Below are 19,361 nucleotides of genomic sequence, written 5' to 3'. Positions count from 1 at the left end.
CTTTAGACTTCAAAGAGGCTTACCATCAAATTAAAAGGTGGATAGTAGGCACAAAGGAACCAGTAACTCTCTAATTTGGAAACTTGAGTGTTTTACTTCCATTAGGAATTGGCAGAACACAAAAGTGATTAAAAATAAGAATAAATTTTCTAATTCTATTAACTTGCAGCTTGTAGATTAGACCTAGGCTATCACTTACACAAAAATTTAAGTAAAATTTTATTGAAAGAATACCATGCCTTTTGTTTGTTTATTCTTCACAGAGGAATCTTTGTTTGTTTATTCTTTTTAAACATAGCAGTGTTGTAGGAGAGGTTACATGAAACAATGTTCAAAATACTGACTACATGACCCTTTAGGTTTGGTTATCTCTGAATAACATTTAATTTCCTGAACAGAACACCAATGGCTTATGCTCTAAAATCAACAATAGAAAATGGGACCTCATAAAACTACAAAGCTTCTGTAAGGCAAAGGACACTGTCGCTAGGACAAAACCACAACCAACAGATTTGGGAAAGTTCTTTAACAATCCTACATCTGATAGAGAGCTAGTATCCAATTTATACAAAGAACTCAAAAAGTTAGACTCCAGAGAACCAAATATCCCTATAAAAATTGAGTACAAAGCTAAAGAAAGAATTGTCAACTCAGGAAACTATAATGGCCGAGAAGAACCTAGAAATATTCAACATACTTACTCATCAGGGAAATGCAAATCAAAACAACCCTGAGATTCCACCTCACACCAGTCAGAATGGCTAAGTTCAAAATCTCAGGTGACAGCAGATGCTAGCAAGGATGTGTAGAAAGAGGAACACTCTTCCATTGTTGGTGGAATTGCAAGCTGGTATAACCACTCTGGAAATCAGTATGGCAGTCCTCAGAAAATTGGACATAGTATTACCTGAGGACCCAGCTATACCACTCCTGGACATATACCCTAAAGATGTCTCAACATATAACAAGGACACATGCTCCACTATCTTCATAGCAGCCTTATTTATAACAGCCAGAATCTGGAAAGAACCCAGATGTCCTTCAACAGAGGAATGGATACAGAAAATGTGATACATTAACACAAAAGAGTATTACTCAGCTATTAAAAACAATGAATTCATGAAATTCTTAGGCAAATGGATGTAACTAGAAAATATCATCCTGAGTGAGGTAACCCAATCACAAAAGAACACACATGGTACGTACTCACTGATAAGTGGATATTAGCCCAAAAGCTAGGAATATGCAAGATAAAATTCATAGACCACATGAAGCTCAAGAAGAAGAAAGACCAAAGTGTGGGTGCTTCAGTCTTTCTAAGAGAAGGAGAACAAAATACTCATGGGAGGAAATACAGACAGAAAGTGTGGAGCAGAGACTGAAGCAAAGGTCATCCAGAGACTGCCCTACCTTGGGATTTATCCCATATAGTCACCAATCCCAGGCACTTTGTTTTGGATAACAAGAAGTGCTTGGTGGCAGGAGCCTGATATAGCTCTCTCCTGAGAGGCTCTGTCAGAGCCTGACAAATACAGAGATGGATGCTTATAGTCAGCCATTGGACTGAGCACAAGGTCACCAACGGAGGAGTTAGAAAAGGACTGAAGAAGCTGAAGGGGATTGCAACCCCATAGGAAGAACAACAATATCAACCAACCTGACCCCCTTCCCCAGAGCTTCCAGGGATTTAACCACCAACCAAAAAGTACACATGGAGCAATCCATGGCTCCAGCTTCATATGTAGCAGAGGATGGCCTTGTTAGGCACCACTGGGAGGAGAGGCCTTTGGTCCTGTGAAGGCTCAATGCCCCACTGTAGGAGAATGCCAGGGTGGGGAGGTGAGAGAGGGTGGGTGGGTGGGTGGGGAACACCCTCATAGAAGCAGGGTAAAGGAGGATTGGGTAGGGGGACTCAGGGGTACTTGATAAGTGGATAGCATTTGAAATGTAAATAAAGAAAAGATCCAATAAAAAATTATGAAGGCTGGTATTAATATACTCATCTGGAGTAAAAGCTAGAGAGCAGAAAGCTGATGGAGCTGGTATAAGACTCCATGTTTCTTGATACAATGAAAAGCCATGCTAACCTTTCTATTTATAATACCTTGGGTTTCTGTTACATACAACTAGACATTATCCTAGAACATTTATTGCCTTTTTACTGAAAATCTTCAAGGATAATATTGATATTGCCATGGTATTCTAACTAAAGACATTCAACATTTAACATTCCTTACACATAAATGTAAAGGAAAGAAAGAATACACTTAAATTAATAATACACTTTATTTACCAATACATACTTGACATACCCCCAGAAAACATTTTGTTCAAGCATTAAAATTCAGGAATGTGTACATACACACATAACTCTTTCGTAAGGAAGTATGATTAGCTGATAATTCAGGCTCTCAGTTTAAAGATGTGTGTGCATGCATGTGTGCTTATGTGTGTGCAGGTGTGTGTGTGTGTGTATGTATGTGTTTAGTGATGGGGTCATGTACATGAGTACAAGCATGTGTATTAAGGTCCCAGAACAAACTGAGTGTCACTCTGGTCTTTGCTTTCCAATTTGTTTGAGTTAGGACCTCATGTTTGGTGCTGTGGTAACTGGCCCATGAGCCTTCTGTATCTCCCTGAGGGCACTGGAATACCATGTGGTATGCTATTATGTCCAGCTTTACCTGGGTTCTTGGGTATCAAACTTAGGTCTTCACACTTCATATCCAGCATTGTACTCACTGAGGTACCCTCCCAGCCCCTAGGCATTCTTTTATTAAGCCCATTTGGCATATTGTATTTTTAGACATCTCTGCCATAATGAAACTATGTCAATCAATCAGAATGAAAATAAGCCAATCAACTGGAAAAAAAAACCAACTTTTGTTATACAACTTATCGACATTCTAAAGGACAAAAATACATTTAAGCATAAGTATTATATTAGAAGCTTTTCTGACACTTCAAAATGCTTGCCAACAGGATTTTTAACCTGATATTTGTATGTTAAGCATAATCTTAACAAAGGTCTGTATTTTTATTCCCAGTCACTTTTCTAGTTTCCAGACTACAACCATGTAAAGATTTTGTATTTAATATTTAAAAAATAAAATTCACAAAGTTTTTCTAAAGTAGACTCCCAAACTATTTTAAGAATAGCTTAACTTTTTATATAAAATGTTTCAAGTTGTTTTTTCCAAAGAAAATATAGCCAGAACTGGTTTCTAAAGCATTCTAGAAGATTCTTATGTAAGATAAAACATGAGAGCTCCGCTAAAGCATGAATTATCTTAGCAAATACACAAAAATCTCTACCGAGGGTTTGGTATAAACTCTTGCAGGGGCTCCACAAGTAGTGGAATTATTTCCATTTCTCCTAAGCTTCCACGTAGCAGGTATAACCACGCTTCTTTTGTCAGCCCAAAGGCTCACATTTCTACCCTCTATTCTTCTTTATGTCTCTTCTCTTTGATCTTTCAGCAAACATCTCCCCATATAAAGTACCAACTACAAGTTCTCGAGGATCCATTCTCCCATTTACATATATTTTCTGCTCTTTAAATGTGCTTTTCTTTGAAAGACTAAACTGAAAGCCATGTATACCTATTTCACTGCCGAATCTCCTCAGTTATCATTAAACAGATAATGGAAAAAAGTCAGAATGTTTCAAAAGATAATGTTTGATCATTGATTTTTCTCAAGTATCTTGTTTCTCCTGGTGACAGTGTCACCTGGTCTTCTGTAGAAAGGCAACATTTACTTTCACATTCTCCACTTGAATATTGCTTGATCTTAGAAAGCTATGAAGAAGCAGATGTCACCTCTGCTCCCAATGAAAGCCTCTGTGATGATAGGATAAATTCTGGGGTGCTCACTGGAAAAACAGTATTGTAGTAGATTTTGTCATTAACTGTGAAGGTGCAAGGGAAGACTAAATCCTGAGATCCTGCAGTCATGAGACCAGAGAGACTTAGAGGTTTTAACATTCTGATTCATTTTGGTTTTATAGGAAATTTATTTTAGGTGATGTAATCTTATGATCAGTCTTCGATGCTCCAAACTACTTTATTTATTTGCTTGTTTATTTATTTTACCTTTGGACCTTTTTAAAGAGCAATGATAAAATAGTGCTATAATATTATACAACTCGAAACAGCTTGCCTCCGAATTCAAAGATAAAAATTTCTATATACAAACCAGTAATGAATGATCACAATAGCAAGCCCTGGGTCCTACTTTGTCTTTATTTTTGTGCAAGTCAAAATAGTGTTACTTGAATCTTTGGCAAAAATCAAAACAAAATACCCACAGTTCATCTTATCTGCTGATTTCCTCATGGAGAATTAGGAATGCAAACAGAAATGGCAACTTTATTAAAAATGAAAACTGTGAACAGAAACATAGACCTCTCTCCTAGTTTGTAAGGAAAAGGAAGAGAGAATTTTCTAAAACTCCCCTTTGCTTTTCTGGTTTTGTGATGTTAACAAATTGATTGTGCCAACCAAAGTTGGGGGATTGGGTGTTTATCCCATGCTAGCTGAGAGCCAGAAATGGCCTAGCTACAGTAAAATAGGGTTTTCACCTGATGTGGTTAGGATACCCAGATGAACCCCCAGTCCTACAGCCTAAGAGATGTTATGATTAACTGAACAGTCGGGGTCAGAACTGTGCTCTTCCCTGGGGCTTCAAATCTCATTTTTTTTCCTTGCCCTTCTCCACTTCACATGCCAGCCCTATCCATACTCATTCATTTTTTCTTGAGCTGTATTTGTTTGGTTGATCTTTGTTTATCCAATTCTTTATTAATGAATCCTCATGTCCTTTGAGAGACTCCTGATAAAGATTGGTTAGTAATACTTTTGTCAGGCTTTGAATTTACTCAGCTACTTTGTGTGTTTCCCTGCCAGACCCAGTTTCAGCCAAGTATCTTGCCATATCATTGTAGCCAGATCATCCTCTCTTAAACATTGGATCACCCCTTATCTAATCAGGATCCCACTTTGTATCCTCTATCTCTTAGTTGTTATCTGGGTACCCTGGCTGATCTCTAGAAAGACTTCTATTAGATCTCTTTACTCAGCATTTGCTTAATGCCCTGATGTTGCCTCTAACTACTTTCCCATCTGCAGGATCTACAGTCTGTAAACCTTGTCTGTAAATCCCTTATTTTACTTGCTGCTGTATATTTTACAGTGAGCATAACCCCTGTCTTACATAAATCCTGATTTGATCTATCTCCATCATGATGGAGCTGAATACAATTTTCCTTAGCATGTGTTCATAAATACAACTGAAGATTCTTAAACAGTAGTTACTCATACATAAAAGTAAACAATCTATATAATTCTTTTAGTGATAGAGTAAGGAGCATTTTAGCACCAACTGTACAGGATGAGTCATAAAGGAAAAATACTTATATTCTCCAAATTACATTCAAAATATGTGATATCTGTACCAAACATATAAGTAATCAGAGTTTTCAAATTTGGCCAGTTTTGTTTTCCTACTTAAGAGGCATTTCATTATAGAAAACATTTTCCAAAAGATTGTATGCAAAAAAAGAAAAAAGCCATTTAACTCATATGTCACTATGATTTTCTATATTAATTCCAGACTGAGAATGCTGCGTTCTTTCAGGCTAGTGATTTTTCAGTAGCTAAACAGATATTAAAAAAAGAAGAAAGCAACTGTCAATGTTCCTTGAAAACAGGGTCAAACTAATTCTTGAAAGCTTTTGTAATTCAATGATTCTTTTCTTTGAAGTCTCCATACAAGTTTGTCACACATCTTAATATTCCTAATGCAAGATGGTAGAAAGAGCCAGAAAAGGGCAAGGTGTGTAGATTATTCCAATAATTGTGATTATAATTAGGCCAGGTCACACAGCTAATAAAATTTTACTTCTTAGAGCTGTAAAAAAAATGTCTAGTGAACCTTATGCTAGATACTGAATATTCTCCCAACTCTAAGCAGAAACATGATGACTATTCAAGTTAATGTATTCAATTTTGTTTTGCTGCTTTCTCCTGTTCCTTTGATATTTTCTTTATCATATATGCAGAATTATATAAATACAACCTGCTGAGTCCATTTATATTGTTTATGTATATATAACTTCAGGGTTTTTTGATTGTTTTATATATAAACAATTATATTTGCTTATATATACATATATGTGCACAACATGTAGAGTCCAGTGTTATTGTTTGTGTGTTCCAGTTTTTAAAAAACAAAGACATGTTAGTATCTTCAAGACAATGAACAGTCTCAGAGTACCCTCATTGTAACAAACACATGCCAGAGACCCCTCTGTACCTGCACAACTAAACTTGGTTCATCTGGGAGATGTAACTGGAGAGAAGAAGTTCTGTAGGCTCTTCTGTGTGTCATCATTAAATATATCCCCAGAAATGTTAATCTAATCAATGAATAAATCCATAGATAGAAACTCTTATCTCTCAGATACTGAGAGTTGCATAGGGTGATTCCAACAATAGACAAGACACTAAGAAAAGAGGTAGATGGAAAGAAGCGATTAGAATCTCCTGGATCATTGAAGTTAGGTCGGAATGTGGAGTGGAATGAGAAGATTCTGGGAAGCTGGACTAGGAGTAGGTCTGAAACATTCAGTAGAGGGCCAAAAAGGCCCTGGGGTAGACTGGTAAAGTTCCCAGGATTAGGAAACTCATTAAGAACTATGTAAAATAGTAAAGCAGAAATTAGTTATATAACAAGGCACAAACTCATTAGTAAAAGGATGTGGAGAGCAAGGGAGAGAGGAGGAGACCTCCATGAGAGGAGATGGCCCATGAGAAACAGCAAGTAACAAGTGATGTATTGCTGGCATGTAAATTAGAAGAGCTCCAAAACTTACCCAATCTAGGCTTATGGCTTGTAAACAAAATAATTGGATTGTATGTATTTTATATGGGTGAGCTAGAATACATAATTCATTTTACAGACATCCCTGGGATGGTGGTCCTGGGTTCTGTAAGTAGGCTGAGCAAGCCATGAGGAAAAACCCAAGAAGAAGCACCTCTCCTTTGCCTCAGCATCAGCTCCTGCATCCAGATTCCTGCTGTTTGTACTCCTTTCCTGACTTCCTTCAATGATGAGCAGCTATATGGAAGTAAAAACAAAATAAACGCTTTCCCCCCTTAAAGAGAGAAAGAAAGGAAGAAATAAAGAAAGGAAGAAAGGATGAAAGAGAGGAAGAAAGAAAGAAGAAAGAAAGAAGAAAGGGAGAATCAGAAGCCTTCAGTGAAACATACATATAAATAAAATAAAATGTTGTCCTGCTTGGAAATGTGTTTAAAATCCTTTGTATGAGAAAAAGGATTAAGGTTAGGGAGCAATAATCTTATGGACTCGCACTGTGGAAGTATTTTATCTTAAAAATGTTTACACATATTTATATTAAGTAAATACAATAAAGAGGGTGATAGAAGCAACAGAATATATAAAATAATGAGATGGAAAAATTAGGAGGTAGAAGACATAGAAATTATAATTTTAAAATTTATATAACAATTCAATTAGCTTTTGATTATACAGGACATTTGATTATATTACTTGATGCCTTAAATCTTTTTTGGGTATGAAAAAATTTATTACAATGATAGTTTTGGGTATCAGCCTGTAGAGGTCACAATGAGATACATAGAATGCAATACACTAACCAGGGTGTGGCTCTGAAAACATTCTGAAATGCCAGAGTGCTCAGTGTCTATGATCCATTGGCTTTAAGAAAAGGATTACTTGTCTAATCAGGTGAAATGCCTTCAGAGCACAAGCAGAGGTTCTTGCTTATGGAGGTTAGAATAAGTATCCATTATTAAGACAACTACAGATGTGATGCAAAACGATAACATTATAATGTAGAACACATGGAGTCATTGGAGGTGGAGGCATCCTCAATTGTATGAGGATAGAGGTATGTTATCTCTTTAGTCATGTGGTGTTTCAAGCATCACCTGTAGGCTCTTAGCTGTACCCAGAACTTTAATCTCTCTAGATATAAATGAATAAATGTAGATCTCAGTTCTATAATAGAAGAGTTAAAATCAAAGCATATTTGGAAGGAAAGCCTAAGGATTTGGAAATGCAGGCTTAGAAAAATTTAAATCTATTGAGTATTAGTGCAACCAGCAAAGAGAAAATGAAACATTGATCCAGTTTAAGAACTTAAATTCTCAGGACAGCCTCTATAGTTGTTTTGAAGGTATTTCCAAGAGAACCTTTCAAATGTAATCCTGCAAACTTGCCTAGCACTTACCTGATAAATACGGGGAAATTTCTTGGTGATATTAAGGTGTATATATCACAGCTCCATGGTAAGAAGGGAGTTCCCTGAAGCATTACTTCTTACTATATGTGCTAATTGATGGATATTATATGAATATACACATGCAATATAACATGAGGATGGCTCAATTTAGTCTCTTTTTAAACATGTGTCTCTGTTTTGTGCTGTGCATGCATGTTTGTATGTTTTTGAGCATATATGTGTGCATCACATATGTATATGTGTATGTGTACATGTGGGATATCAGAGGTTGATGTTGGAAGTCTTCCTCAAACACAAATTATCTTATTTAATTGAGATAGAACTTCTTATTTGGCTAATTTGGCAAGCCATCTTGCTTTGGGATTTCTACCATCTGAGCATGATGAAATTGTTAATCAGCACCATCAAGGTTACTAGTCTTTTACATGACTTCTAAGGACCTAGTCTCTGGTCCTCATGCTCATGCATTAAATGTTTTATTCACTGAACCATCTCTCAACCCCAATTTATTTGTAATTATGTATATCCTAGGTTCATTTCTATTGCTGTGATAAAATACTCTGTAAAAGCAACTCAGAGGAGAATGAGGATTTACTTCAGCTTACATTTCTAGGTAATAGTTCATCATCTTAAGGAAGTTAATGCAGAGATTTCACAAAGCTAGTCACATAGCCACAGACACAGAGAAATAAATGTTTACATGTGTGTTTGCTTGCTTATGCTCGTCTTGTGTTCTCTGTTCTTATACAGTTCAGGATCTCCTGAGTAGAGAATCATGATGCTCACAGTGGGCTGGGTCTTCCCACATCAGTAAACTTACTTTAGATAATCCCCCACAGAAATGACCATAGGCCATCCCAGTGAAGACCACTTCTCATTTACCCTCTTCCTAAGTGATTCTAGGTCAAGTTGACAATGAAAACTATGCATCACAATGCATTATTTTGGGAAGGGTGCTAACAAAGAAGAATGAGATAGGTTTTAGGGGACATTTTTTTTCAGTGTGATTTATTCTCAGCAATACACCTATCTACAATAAAAGTCTCTACTATATTAATTTCTTTGATAATACTAGCTTCTTGCAAAAGTCAATATCAAAACATAAATTTCAGAATAGAAAACTTACAAAGCAATGAAGGCAGGATCCCACCCATTTCTCACAGGTTGGCTTTGTTCCCATTGTTTGCTGACTCAATCTTAGATGCATATATTCTTTGCTCTTCGCTTCTGGTTCAAATATTTGAATTTTTGGATCCCAGCTAGTGGTACTGTTTTAGGAGGCTGAGAAACATTTGGATCCCTGCTACAACAAGTAGAATTCTAATGTGCAGGTTTTTGAGATTAACAGCTCAATCATATTTAGTCTTCTTTTCTGTGTTTTGCTGTTGTTCTTAAACCAACAGCTCCCAAATGTTCCGGTCTCTACAGCAATACCTGGCCCCATGACTTGCCTTCTAGGACTGTCTTCAGATTATGAGCAGGAATGGAACTCTCCTCCTTCAACTTTTGTCTTGTCCAATCACAGTAAAGAAAAGTGTAAATAACACAGAAGGATTTACATGAATAATCTATAGCTTTTTATAAGAGATCTGTGTTGTTCAAAAAGATATGCAGACATTCTAAGCTGTACCTAGGCATGTGGCTTAATTTGGAAATAGTGTTCTCACAGAGATATCCAGGGGATAATGAAGTAAAAAATGACTAAGGTGGACTCTAAGCTTGTGCCTGGTGTCCTTATCAAAAGGAAATATGGACACAGACACTGAGAGTATTTGAAGATAGAAAAACACATAAAGATTTCTATCAATTACAGAAGGACTCCCAACAACTGCTGAAAACTGACAGTAGCTATTGGAATCAAGACCTCTTCCCTACATCCTATGGACCCTATGGACCTTCTGACATTTCATTCCCTGGTTCCAAATTACCTTTATCAGAAATTGAGAATAAATTACTGCAGCTTGAGGCCACTGAGTTTGTGGTACTTTGTTATAGAAGCCCTATGAATCTAGTACACACCACAAACACTTTTACCCAGATTTCCATATTCAGATCACTGAAACATATTATTTGCTACTTTGATTTTGTAGTGAGGCATAATGGATATAGAAAATAAACTTCAGAGACCTAAAAATATGTGATCTAAGTCAGATGCTCTCTGGTTCTTCAAATAGTGTGCAATGGATCAGTAAACTCTGTCCAGAAACTTTACATAACAAATATATGGAACATGTAAGGTCCATGAGAAACTTTTAGACACCCAGATGTATACAGGACAGCTGAAGTTATTTCATAAGTGAGCAAGGACCTGGGACAATCCTCCTAAATATATCCAATAGAAAAATACTTTGGAAAGTGGAGAAGGGACTGTCCAGAGACTGCCCCACCTGGGGATCCATCCAAGTGCAATCACCATATACAAACACTGTTGTGGATGTCAGGAAGTGCATGCTAACAGGAGCCTGATATACCTGTCTCTTGAGAGGCACTATCAGAGCCTCACATATACAAAGGCTGATGCTCACAGCTAACCATCAAACTGATCACAGGGTCCCCAGTGGAGGAAGAGAGAAGACTGAAGGAGTTGAAGAGGCTTGTGGGTCCCATGAGGAGAGCTACAACATGAAGCAATCAGAGCTCCCAGGATCTAAACAGCTAGCCTGGGAATATACATGGAAGGACCTATGTCTCCAGCTGTATATGTAGAGGAGGATGAACTTGTGGGGCATCAGTGAGAGAGGAGGGCCTTGGTCTCTTCAATGCTTGATGGCCCATTGAGGGGGAATTCATGAGCAAAGAGGTGGGAGTGGGTGGATGGGTCAGGGCATACCCTCATAGAAATAAGAGGAGGGAGGATGGGTTAAGGGATTGCTGGCGGGGGATGGGGAAAGGGGATAACATCTGAAATATAAATAGAGTATACAATAATAAAAAACAGAAAAAAGAAAAACAACCAACCAACCAAACAAAAACAGATAATGGAACTGGCTATCACAGTAGAACATTTGAGATTTCTTCATAGCAATTTAACATTACTCATATTACTGGGACTCCTTATAATTGTCAAGGGCAAGAGACTATGAAAGAGACCTGTAGAACTTTAAAACAATATCTTCATAAAATAAATAAGGGGGCGATATATCCCTGTACACCACAAATTTATTTAAATTGTGTTCTTTTTACTTTAACTTTTTTTAAATTGGATGCCAAGGAACTTTCTGCTGAGTGTCTATGGCAGTCTACAACTAGGCATACTTATGAATAGGTGAAAGGGAAGAATCCACTTACTAGCATATGGCATGATCCCGATCAGGTATTTATTATGGGGAAGAGGGCATGTTTGTGTTTTTTTCTGCAAGATGCTGAAGGAGTATGGTAGCCACCAGAGCAACAGGTGAAACATGCTGATGACAGGACAAAGAATGATGCCGACCTGTGAGCTTGCTAAGTGCCCTGACAATGGTGGCTATGAAGTTGTATTGAACATATGTTCCCAGCCCACCATTGCTTATCTAGATCCTTGATGGGAAAAACAGAGAATCAAAAAGAGAAGTTATAAAGACACTTGTATTGTTCTTAAATGTGACCAGTTATTCAGGCTCAATCATTTACTGGTCTAGAAATCAATCCAATATTGGAATAACAGTCTTCATTTGGAAGGCTGGTTCTGGACATTTTCAGAGACATATTTGGAAGTTAGGTGCAATTCTCCATGATATGTTAGGAAGTGATAAAGTTAGGGCAGGATCTGGATTTTAAATAGGTATTGGCACATGTGTTAAGGCTCTTTTAATTGGCAAGTTAAAATTACTTTTGTTTCTTCTACAGTATTTGATGTAAGTTGCAGTGATTGTACACCTTCTAAGTGTGTTAGTATTTTGAAATCCAGCATGTCAGTTATGGAGGTCTATCAAACATCTTTTGTTTTAGTGCCCTGAGTATCGTAGACCCTTGGTATTCTAAAAACATCTTGTAAGTACTGGAAGAAATGAGTCAGGCTTTAAGCAGAAGAAAGAGGATAGTGGGCTTGACTATTGTTGGTATAACAACTTTAATTAAATTAATTGCTAGCACCACTGCTTCTGTAATTGCTTTGAAACAAGAAGTTAAGACAGCTACTTTTGTTAATCATTTAGCAAAAAATGTTACTAAAGTGTTGAATATACAAGAGGATTTAGATAGGCATTTGGGAGAATGGATTCATGTTCTTTATCCTATTCAAATTATTGGAAGGAGGTTCAGAATTTAAGAGTAAGGAGCCATCTGAAGTGTCATGACAAATACTGTTGGATTCATGCTAATTCTAAAATTTACAGTGGTAGTCATTATAATTAGGAAAGTGTTTAAAGACATTTGCAGTGTATTTGGCATAATTCTAACACCTCTCTGTATGTTTTAACTTTACATAGTGAGCTTATGAATTTCAAGAATGCTGCTCTGCTGAGCATTGATTCGTTAGATACTGCTGATAAAATTACCCATGGCCTGAGATACATTTTTCAATTTTGGTCAAGCTTCAAGAATGGCATATATAGCTTGATCATGCTAGCCCTTTTTGTCCTGGGAATAATTTTACTCCTGCCCATTGTGTTAAAGCATGTCTTTAACAACATCAACATGTTGGCAGCCAAAGTACATGGCTTGAACCTTAAAATGGACCCCCAGACAGTGTTATTAAATTAACAGGCTGACAAGCCAAGGACAGGTAAGTTTCTGCACAGAGCCTTACCAACCTAAGAGAGAAGTGTATTGTTTTTGATAATGTATATTCCATGATGGGTAAGGAAGGCACTCTTGTCAGAATGACCTAAGACAGGCTCAGTCTTGTTAATGAAATAAAAAAGGGGGAGAAGCAGAGAGCCTTTGGGGCTGCTTGGCAAGAATCTGACATGGGTCAAGGACAAGGAAATGGGCTGCTTGGCAGGAATATGATATTGGACATGGTCAAAGAAGTAGGCTTTAGGTAGGAATCTGATATTAGGCTAGAACAAAGAAGTAATATAAGGCAGGAATCTAAAGATTAGGCTAGAATGATGAAGTAGCCTTCATACATGAAAATGATTTTGGGCTAGGACAGGGAAGTTGGCTCAGATATTTTGGTCATCCTGATAAGCTGATAGAAACAGTGATCACAGGAGTGCTCACAAATTTTTGTTTATTGCCTTGCTTATACTTTGATTATTTATGTTTATTTTCTTCCTTGTTCCTTGACTATTTGTATCTATTGTATTGCTAATTCCTCAATCTAAGACTGACCTTTGTACTTGCATTTAATTAAAATGGTATAAATGCAAAATGTAGGAGGGGAATGGGATAAGGGTGTTCTAGGGAGGGGAAATGGGAAAAGGGGATGACATCTGAACTGTAAATAAATAAAATATCCAATAAAAAATAAAACAAAAAAAGAGACAGAATCAGACTAAAGTCTGATTGATCACTCACTTACTAACTTTAAGGGAAGAAAACCATAGACTGGGTCTCTGCATCCTCCATTTTGAAATGGAAATGTAGTGTTTTTATTTCTTCTGAAGCAGTACTGTCTTTAGATTAAAAGAATCACTGAACATGGGTACCTTACAGTAATACTTCATGTGTTTCGTACAAATTAAGTGTGAGAGCTCAGTTCATTCTGCTGTGTTGTTACCAACTTCATGTTTCTAGTGGTTTTCTAAGCCAAGTATATAATTATATTATAGTAATATTAAAAATATAGTGAGTAATGTATTTTTCTAAATGTTGCCTTACACAATACTATGCACATACAATATAACATACTTCAATCCTAATTTAGGATACCTGAAATTCTGCTTAGAAAACCAATACTATTCTTTGCTAAACTCATTAGATTTGATTTCTTTGTAAAATAAACTTATTTAGTTTTGTCTGACTTTTAAAGAAAGAAAAGAAAAATACTTTGGCAGGGCTGTGGTGGCACACATCTCTAATCCCAGCACTTGGGAGGCAGAGGCAGGAGGATTTCTGAGTTCAAGGCCAGCCTGGTCTACAGAGTGAGTTTTAGGACAGCCAGAGATACACAGAGAAACCCTGTCTCAAAAAAAAAAATACTTTGTATTTGGACAAATTTGCATGCCTATCTAGTTAGCTACTTAACTTCTGGTCAGTTTCAACAAGGACTAAAATACTACTGTTGTAGACTATGTGTCCTCCTCTGAATTTATATATGGAAAACTTAGTCCTACCCTGCTGTGGTACAGGTTAAGGATCTCTGGGAGGTAATTATATCATGATGGTAGAATCCTCACAATAAGATTAGCTTCTTAGCTAGAACAAGGTATGAAGTTTCTTGTGTTTTTGCAATGACCTTTTTGCCATTCCTCCGTACTATATAGCAGTGAAGACTTAATATGAAAATGACAGTTTGAAAGTCAGGAAGACAGTCCTCAGCATATTACATCTAACAGCATTTTGATCTTGAACTTCTTGCCGTCAGAAATAAACCTTGAGGAAATAAATATGGATGGTTAAAACCACTTACTTGGTGTCCTCCAGCTACTGTAGTTGGCAGTGGCTGATATGAGTATACTGGTGTATCTAGATTAGAAACTAGAAATGGATGGATCTTCCTCCATTCAAGCTCACTAGTTTCAGCCCTACAAAAGTCATGCCATGTATGAGGGATATGTTCTAGTAGCTGGGCTCTCCTGTCAGAATCAGTGTAGAGGAAGAGTCTAGCCTCACAGAAACTTGAAGTACAAAGGTGGAGGGAGGCTACCCAGCAGGTACTTACCAGCTCAGAGGAGAAGGGCAGGGGGTGGAAGAAGGATTGGGGTGATCAGGAGTCAGGGAACAAGTGGGGTGTAAAGTGAATGGTAAAAAATAAACAAATGAATAAAATTTTGAAAAATGTCAGACAAGTTCTCCTGTCACATTGCCTCTTTTCTTGTGAGCTGCATACCCAGACTATGCTCTTTAGACTTCCCATTTTTAATATGAGCCAAGGGAATTTTCTTACCACAGGTGTTTCCTTTCAAATGAAAATAGAAGAGATATTAAAAAATAACAGTCTAAGAAATGCTAGAAATTTAAAACTGTACCCATATAACCATGGGCCACAGCCTATATCTAAAATCCTATTATCAAGTAATTGGTTGATAAATAAATAGAATTGCCTCTTTTATTATTATGCCAATTATTAAAATTAATAAAGTGTTAAGGAAATCCAGTTGAGAGATAGAGATAATAGTTAAATCAGCTATGACCCCCTTCACTGAAGAAGTACCTTCAAAGATTCCTTTCCTTTGTGATTTGCTTATTCTCACAGATGAAGAAAGTGAAGCACATACACTGTCAGGCACTTGGTCATTACTTGAAATTCTAGGGAGCGGGCACAGAAATGTGGGAACACACCCTATTAGAAAAAGCCAAGGTAATGCTACATGGCCAGAGGGTAAACTTATTGGAAGCCTGTACTTAGGACTTTCAGAGACCAGGAACACCATTAATTTTTATGCTTTCTTCTTTCCTCCTTCTAGTAGCTTCTATCTCTCAGAAAAATATCAAGGTGGGTATAGTGGGCATTAGTTCAGGTTCACCTACATCTTGTTCTTGAAAGCATATGCCCCAGAATTACTTGCAGTTTATGTAGCTATAGTTCTTCCCTGTCTCAGTACCTCACCCCGTATATTAAAATTCTAGTAGACATGCCTGAGATTTGTAGTTGTCTGGAGCTGCAATTTTTTTATGTTTTTTTTTTTTCACGTGGAGGACTCAGTTGCTGAGAATATAATAAAAAAATCATCTTGATCCTATACTGGCAGCTTATCTTGGAGGCAGAACAAAGACCCAAGAGGAACTCAAGGTCCTCCTTACAGAGTTTTGAAAGCTCGGTTCTATAAAGCAATAAAGTATAGCACACTACATCCTGTAATCCATACCATAAATGTGAGGTTCCAACACTTTGTCTATCTCCTGGATTGAGATGGATAGACACTACTATAGGCCTATGCTGACCTCATCCATGGTCAATGACATTCGGGACAAGAGCTTGTCCAGAGTTTCTGACAACTGGAATCCATTTACTATGACAACCATGGGAACTCTTGGCTTAAAGCCATGTTGAAAATGCACTTATAGGAAACCAGTTTATGAATGAATGGATTTCGTTTGTTAATCATCTCCATTCCTTCACTCAGAAGACATCTTGACTCACTTTCATTGACCCATCAAGTATTCAGTGAGAACCTTTAAAACATGTACTGTGAATACCCAACAAATATTATGGATTAATGACTCAGTACAAACTGAGAGCTTATTTCTCTAAGTTATCCTTTCCCCAAAACTTGCTACATAGGAAGCCTATGGTCTTCTATTCAGGAACCAGCTGCTTCCAGGACATGTATTTCTTATTTCAGGCAGTTTAACATAAAATGTTTAACATTTTTTTTAATTTTACAAGGTTTACAAATACATTCACAATTTTTTATTTACTGTTTGTCATATTCCAGGAAGTTCTCTAGGACTAGGGAAGTATATAGGAAATCAGGCAGATAAGATAAGTGCTCTAAGGTAGAATTACTCTAACAATTTCAGGAAACAAGATGCACATGGCAAGATAGAAATATATATTCATATAGACAGAGATTTGAGTTTTGATTAAGGTTTGGGAGAATTTTCTATACAGTAAGTGTCCAATCTATAGTTGAAGTCACTGATCCTAGCAGATAGTGGAAATTAAACAGATTCTCATGCTTTATGTTTTAAAGATTTGAATCAAAGGGTAGAGTGTTAACATATTGACATCATTAATGTGACCAGCAATTTCTTTAACTATTTAATGCAGTGCACTTTGCTTCTTTTATCCAAATATCTATTGGATTCCTTTGGATAAATTCAAGTACTTAATAAACTTTTGGCAAACTTTTTTTAAAGACTTATTTAGTTATTTGTTATAAGTATATGAGTACACTGTAGCTGTTTTCAGACACACCAGAAGAGGACATTGGATCCTACAGATGGTTGTGAATTACCATGTGGTTGCTAGGAATTGAACTCAGGACCTCTGGAAGAGCAGTCAGTGCTCTTAGCCATTGAGCCATTTCTCCAGTACCCTTCTTTTCTTTTTGTTAAAGTGTTGGCTAATCTAAATCATGGCATTCCTACCTCCAAAGAAGTATTTCTCGCCAGTCTTCACTTGAAGAGGACTATTGGTCCTAACTGCTGATGCTTCATCTCCATCAATGGTGAGGACTGCGAAGTTTTCCTTGGCCAGGAAGCGAACCTCATGCCACTGTCCATCATTCAGGCCAGAGCCTGGAAGGTAGAAAATGAAAATTTCCTAAGTTGGTTTAGTTAAATGCAATTTTTATACATTACAGAATTTTGCATTGAAAAAATCACAATTATATTAACTTCATGGAGTTTAATTTGATGTTTGGATAAAGTAATACAAAACAGAGTATGCACAGACACTTAATTATTATCTCCTTTACTTGGTTAATTCATTTCAATTTCATTCCTTGCTGTTTTGGAATATCAACATATTTACATTTGTCCATAATATTTCAGGGAATTCTTGTGACTGAAAGGTATACAGTTTCAATTTCATAGGAATAAACATAATAGTTTTAAATATTCAGATGCATGCTGTTGAATGAGAATGCCCACGGAGGCAACCAGAGTTACAGAGTGGTGAGCTACCTACTGATTTGGGTTGTGGGAAACCAAACTGTGGTACTCCACAAGAGTGATGTGTACTTGCACTGGCTAGTTGTGCTTGTCAACTTGACACAATCCAGAGTCATCAGACTGGAAAGAAAATGCTTCCTTGAGATCCAGCTATAGGTCATTTTCTCAAGTAGTTTTTAGTAAAGGAATGTCTATCCCATAGTGGGTGTAGCAATTTCTAGGCTGGTGGTGCTGGGTCCTATAAGAAAGCAGGTTAGCAAACCATGTGAAGCAAGCTGGTAAGGAACACCTCTCCATGGCTTCTGCATCTACTCCTGTCTCTAGGACATGATACTGTTTAGATTTCCTGTCCTGAATTATTTCAACAATGAACAGTAATATGAAAGTGTAAGACAGATAAATCCTTTTCTCCCCAACTTGCTTTTAGGACATAGTGTTTTGTCAAAGTAATAGAAACTATAAGACAGTGCTTTAACCACTGAGTTATTTATCTAAACCATAAACACAAGTTTAAATATCAATAGAATTAGGAATTTAGAAATAAATGTTATATACATATCTATATATAATATATAATTTATATATAGTGTACTGTGTATTTACACACATATGTGTATATGATATACAATGTATATTATATATAGTATTTATACAAAATATATACTATATTATAATATACGTATAATAAATATAATGTAATGAACATACATGATAAATATAATATAAAATATATTAATAATTATAATATATTAAAATATTAAATTATATATTATATAAAGATATATAAAAACATATATTTATGTAGAATTTTATAATTACATATATATGTACACATATACATATATATAAATATATATTCATACATTTATATATGTGCATATATGTTATTTATATACATTATATATATCTTCACCTACAAAAACATGGTATGGCCTACTCTCTGTATTCTCTGACATTTCCTTAATATTTTAGATAGAACTTTTCTCTATGAAATTAAATAATCATAATATAACAGAATCTTTACGAAACACAATTAGACTGCAGTTGAGATATTTGGGGAGAAGTAGGTTTTGAATAAAGTCACTTGAGAAAAAATTTTAATTTAATAACATTTTCTGGTTAGCCTGTTGGATCCCATTCTGATATAAAAGAAGATTTATAGTGCTGACTTACTATCTGTCTTTACTTTTATAATTTAAAATCATTTTTATGCAATGTGTTTTTTCCAATAGCCACATCTAACCCTATTAAAAAATGGAGAACAGAGTTAAACAGAAATCTCAACTGAGGAAACTGGATTGGCTGAGAAGCACCTAAAGAGAGGTTCAACATCTTTAGTCATCAGGGAAATGGAAACCATAACAACCCTGAGATTCCACCTCACACCAGTTAGAATGGCTAAGTTCAAAAACTCAGGTGACAGCAGATA

At 36.3% G+C, this 19,361-nt stretch overlaps 1 protein-coding gene across 1 annotated transcript in view; it reads right to left on the bottom strand.

Moving 5' to 3' along the window:
• Positions 1–19,361, bottom strand: part of Cntnap2 (contactin associated protein like 2) — a 1,581,993-nt gene that overhangs the window by 588,724 nt on the left and 973,908 nt on the right. The window contains exon 9 of the mRNA XM_028776440.1: positions 17,408–17,557. Coding sequence (XP_028632273.1) covers positions 17,408–17,557 — 150 coding nt within the window. The remainder of the gene's footprint in view (positions 1–17,407; positions 17,558–19,361) is intronic.

This window comes from Grammomys surdaster, unplaced genomic scaffold, assembly GCF_004785775.1.
Source record: "Grammomys surdaster isolate TR1022 unplaced genomic scaffold, NIH_TR_1.0 269, whole genome shotgun sequence".
NCBI classification, from domain to species: Eukaryota; Metazoa; Chordata; class Mammalia; order Rodentia; family Muridae; genus Grammomys; species Grammomys surdaster.
Note: the sequence above shows the minus strand (reverse complement) of the source record. Positions and strands in the feature narration are given on the sequence as shown.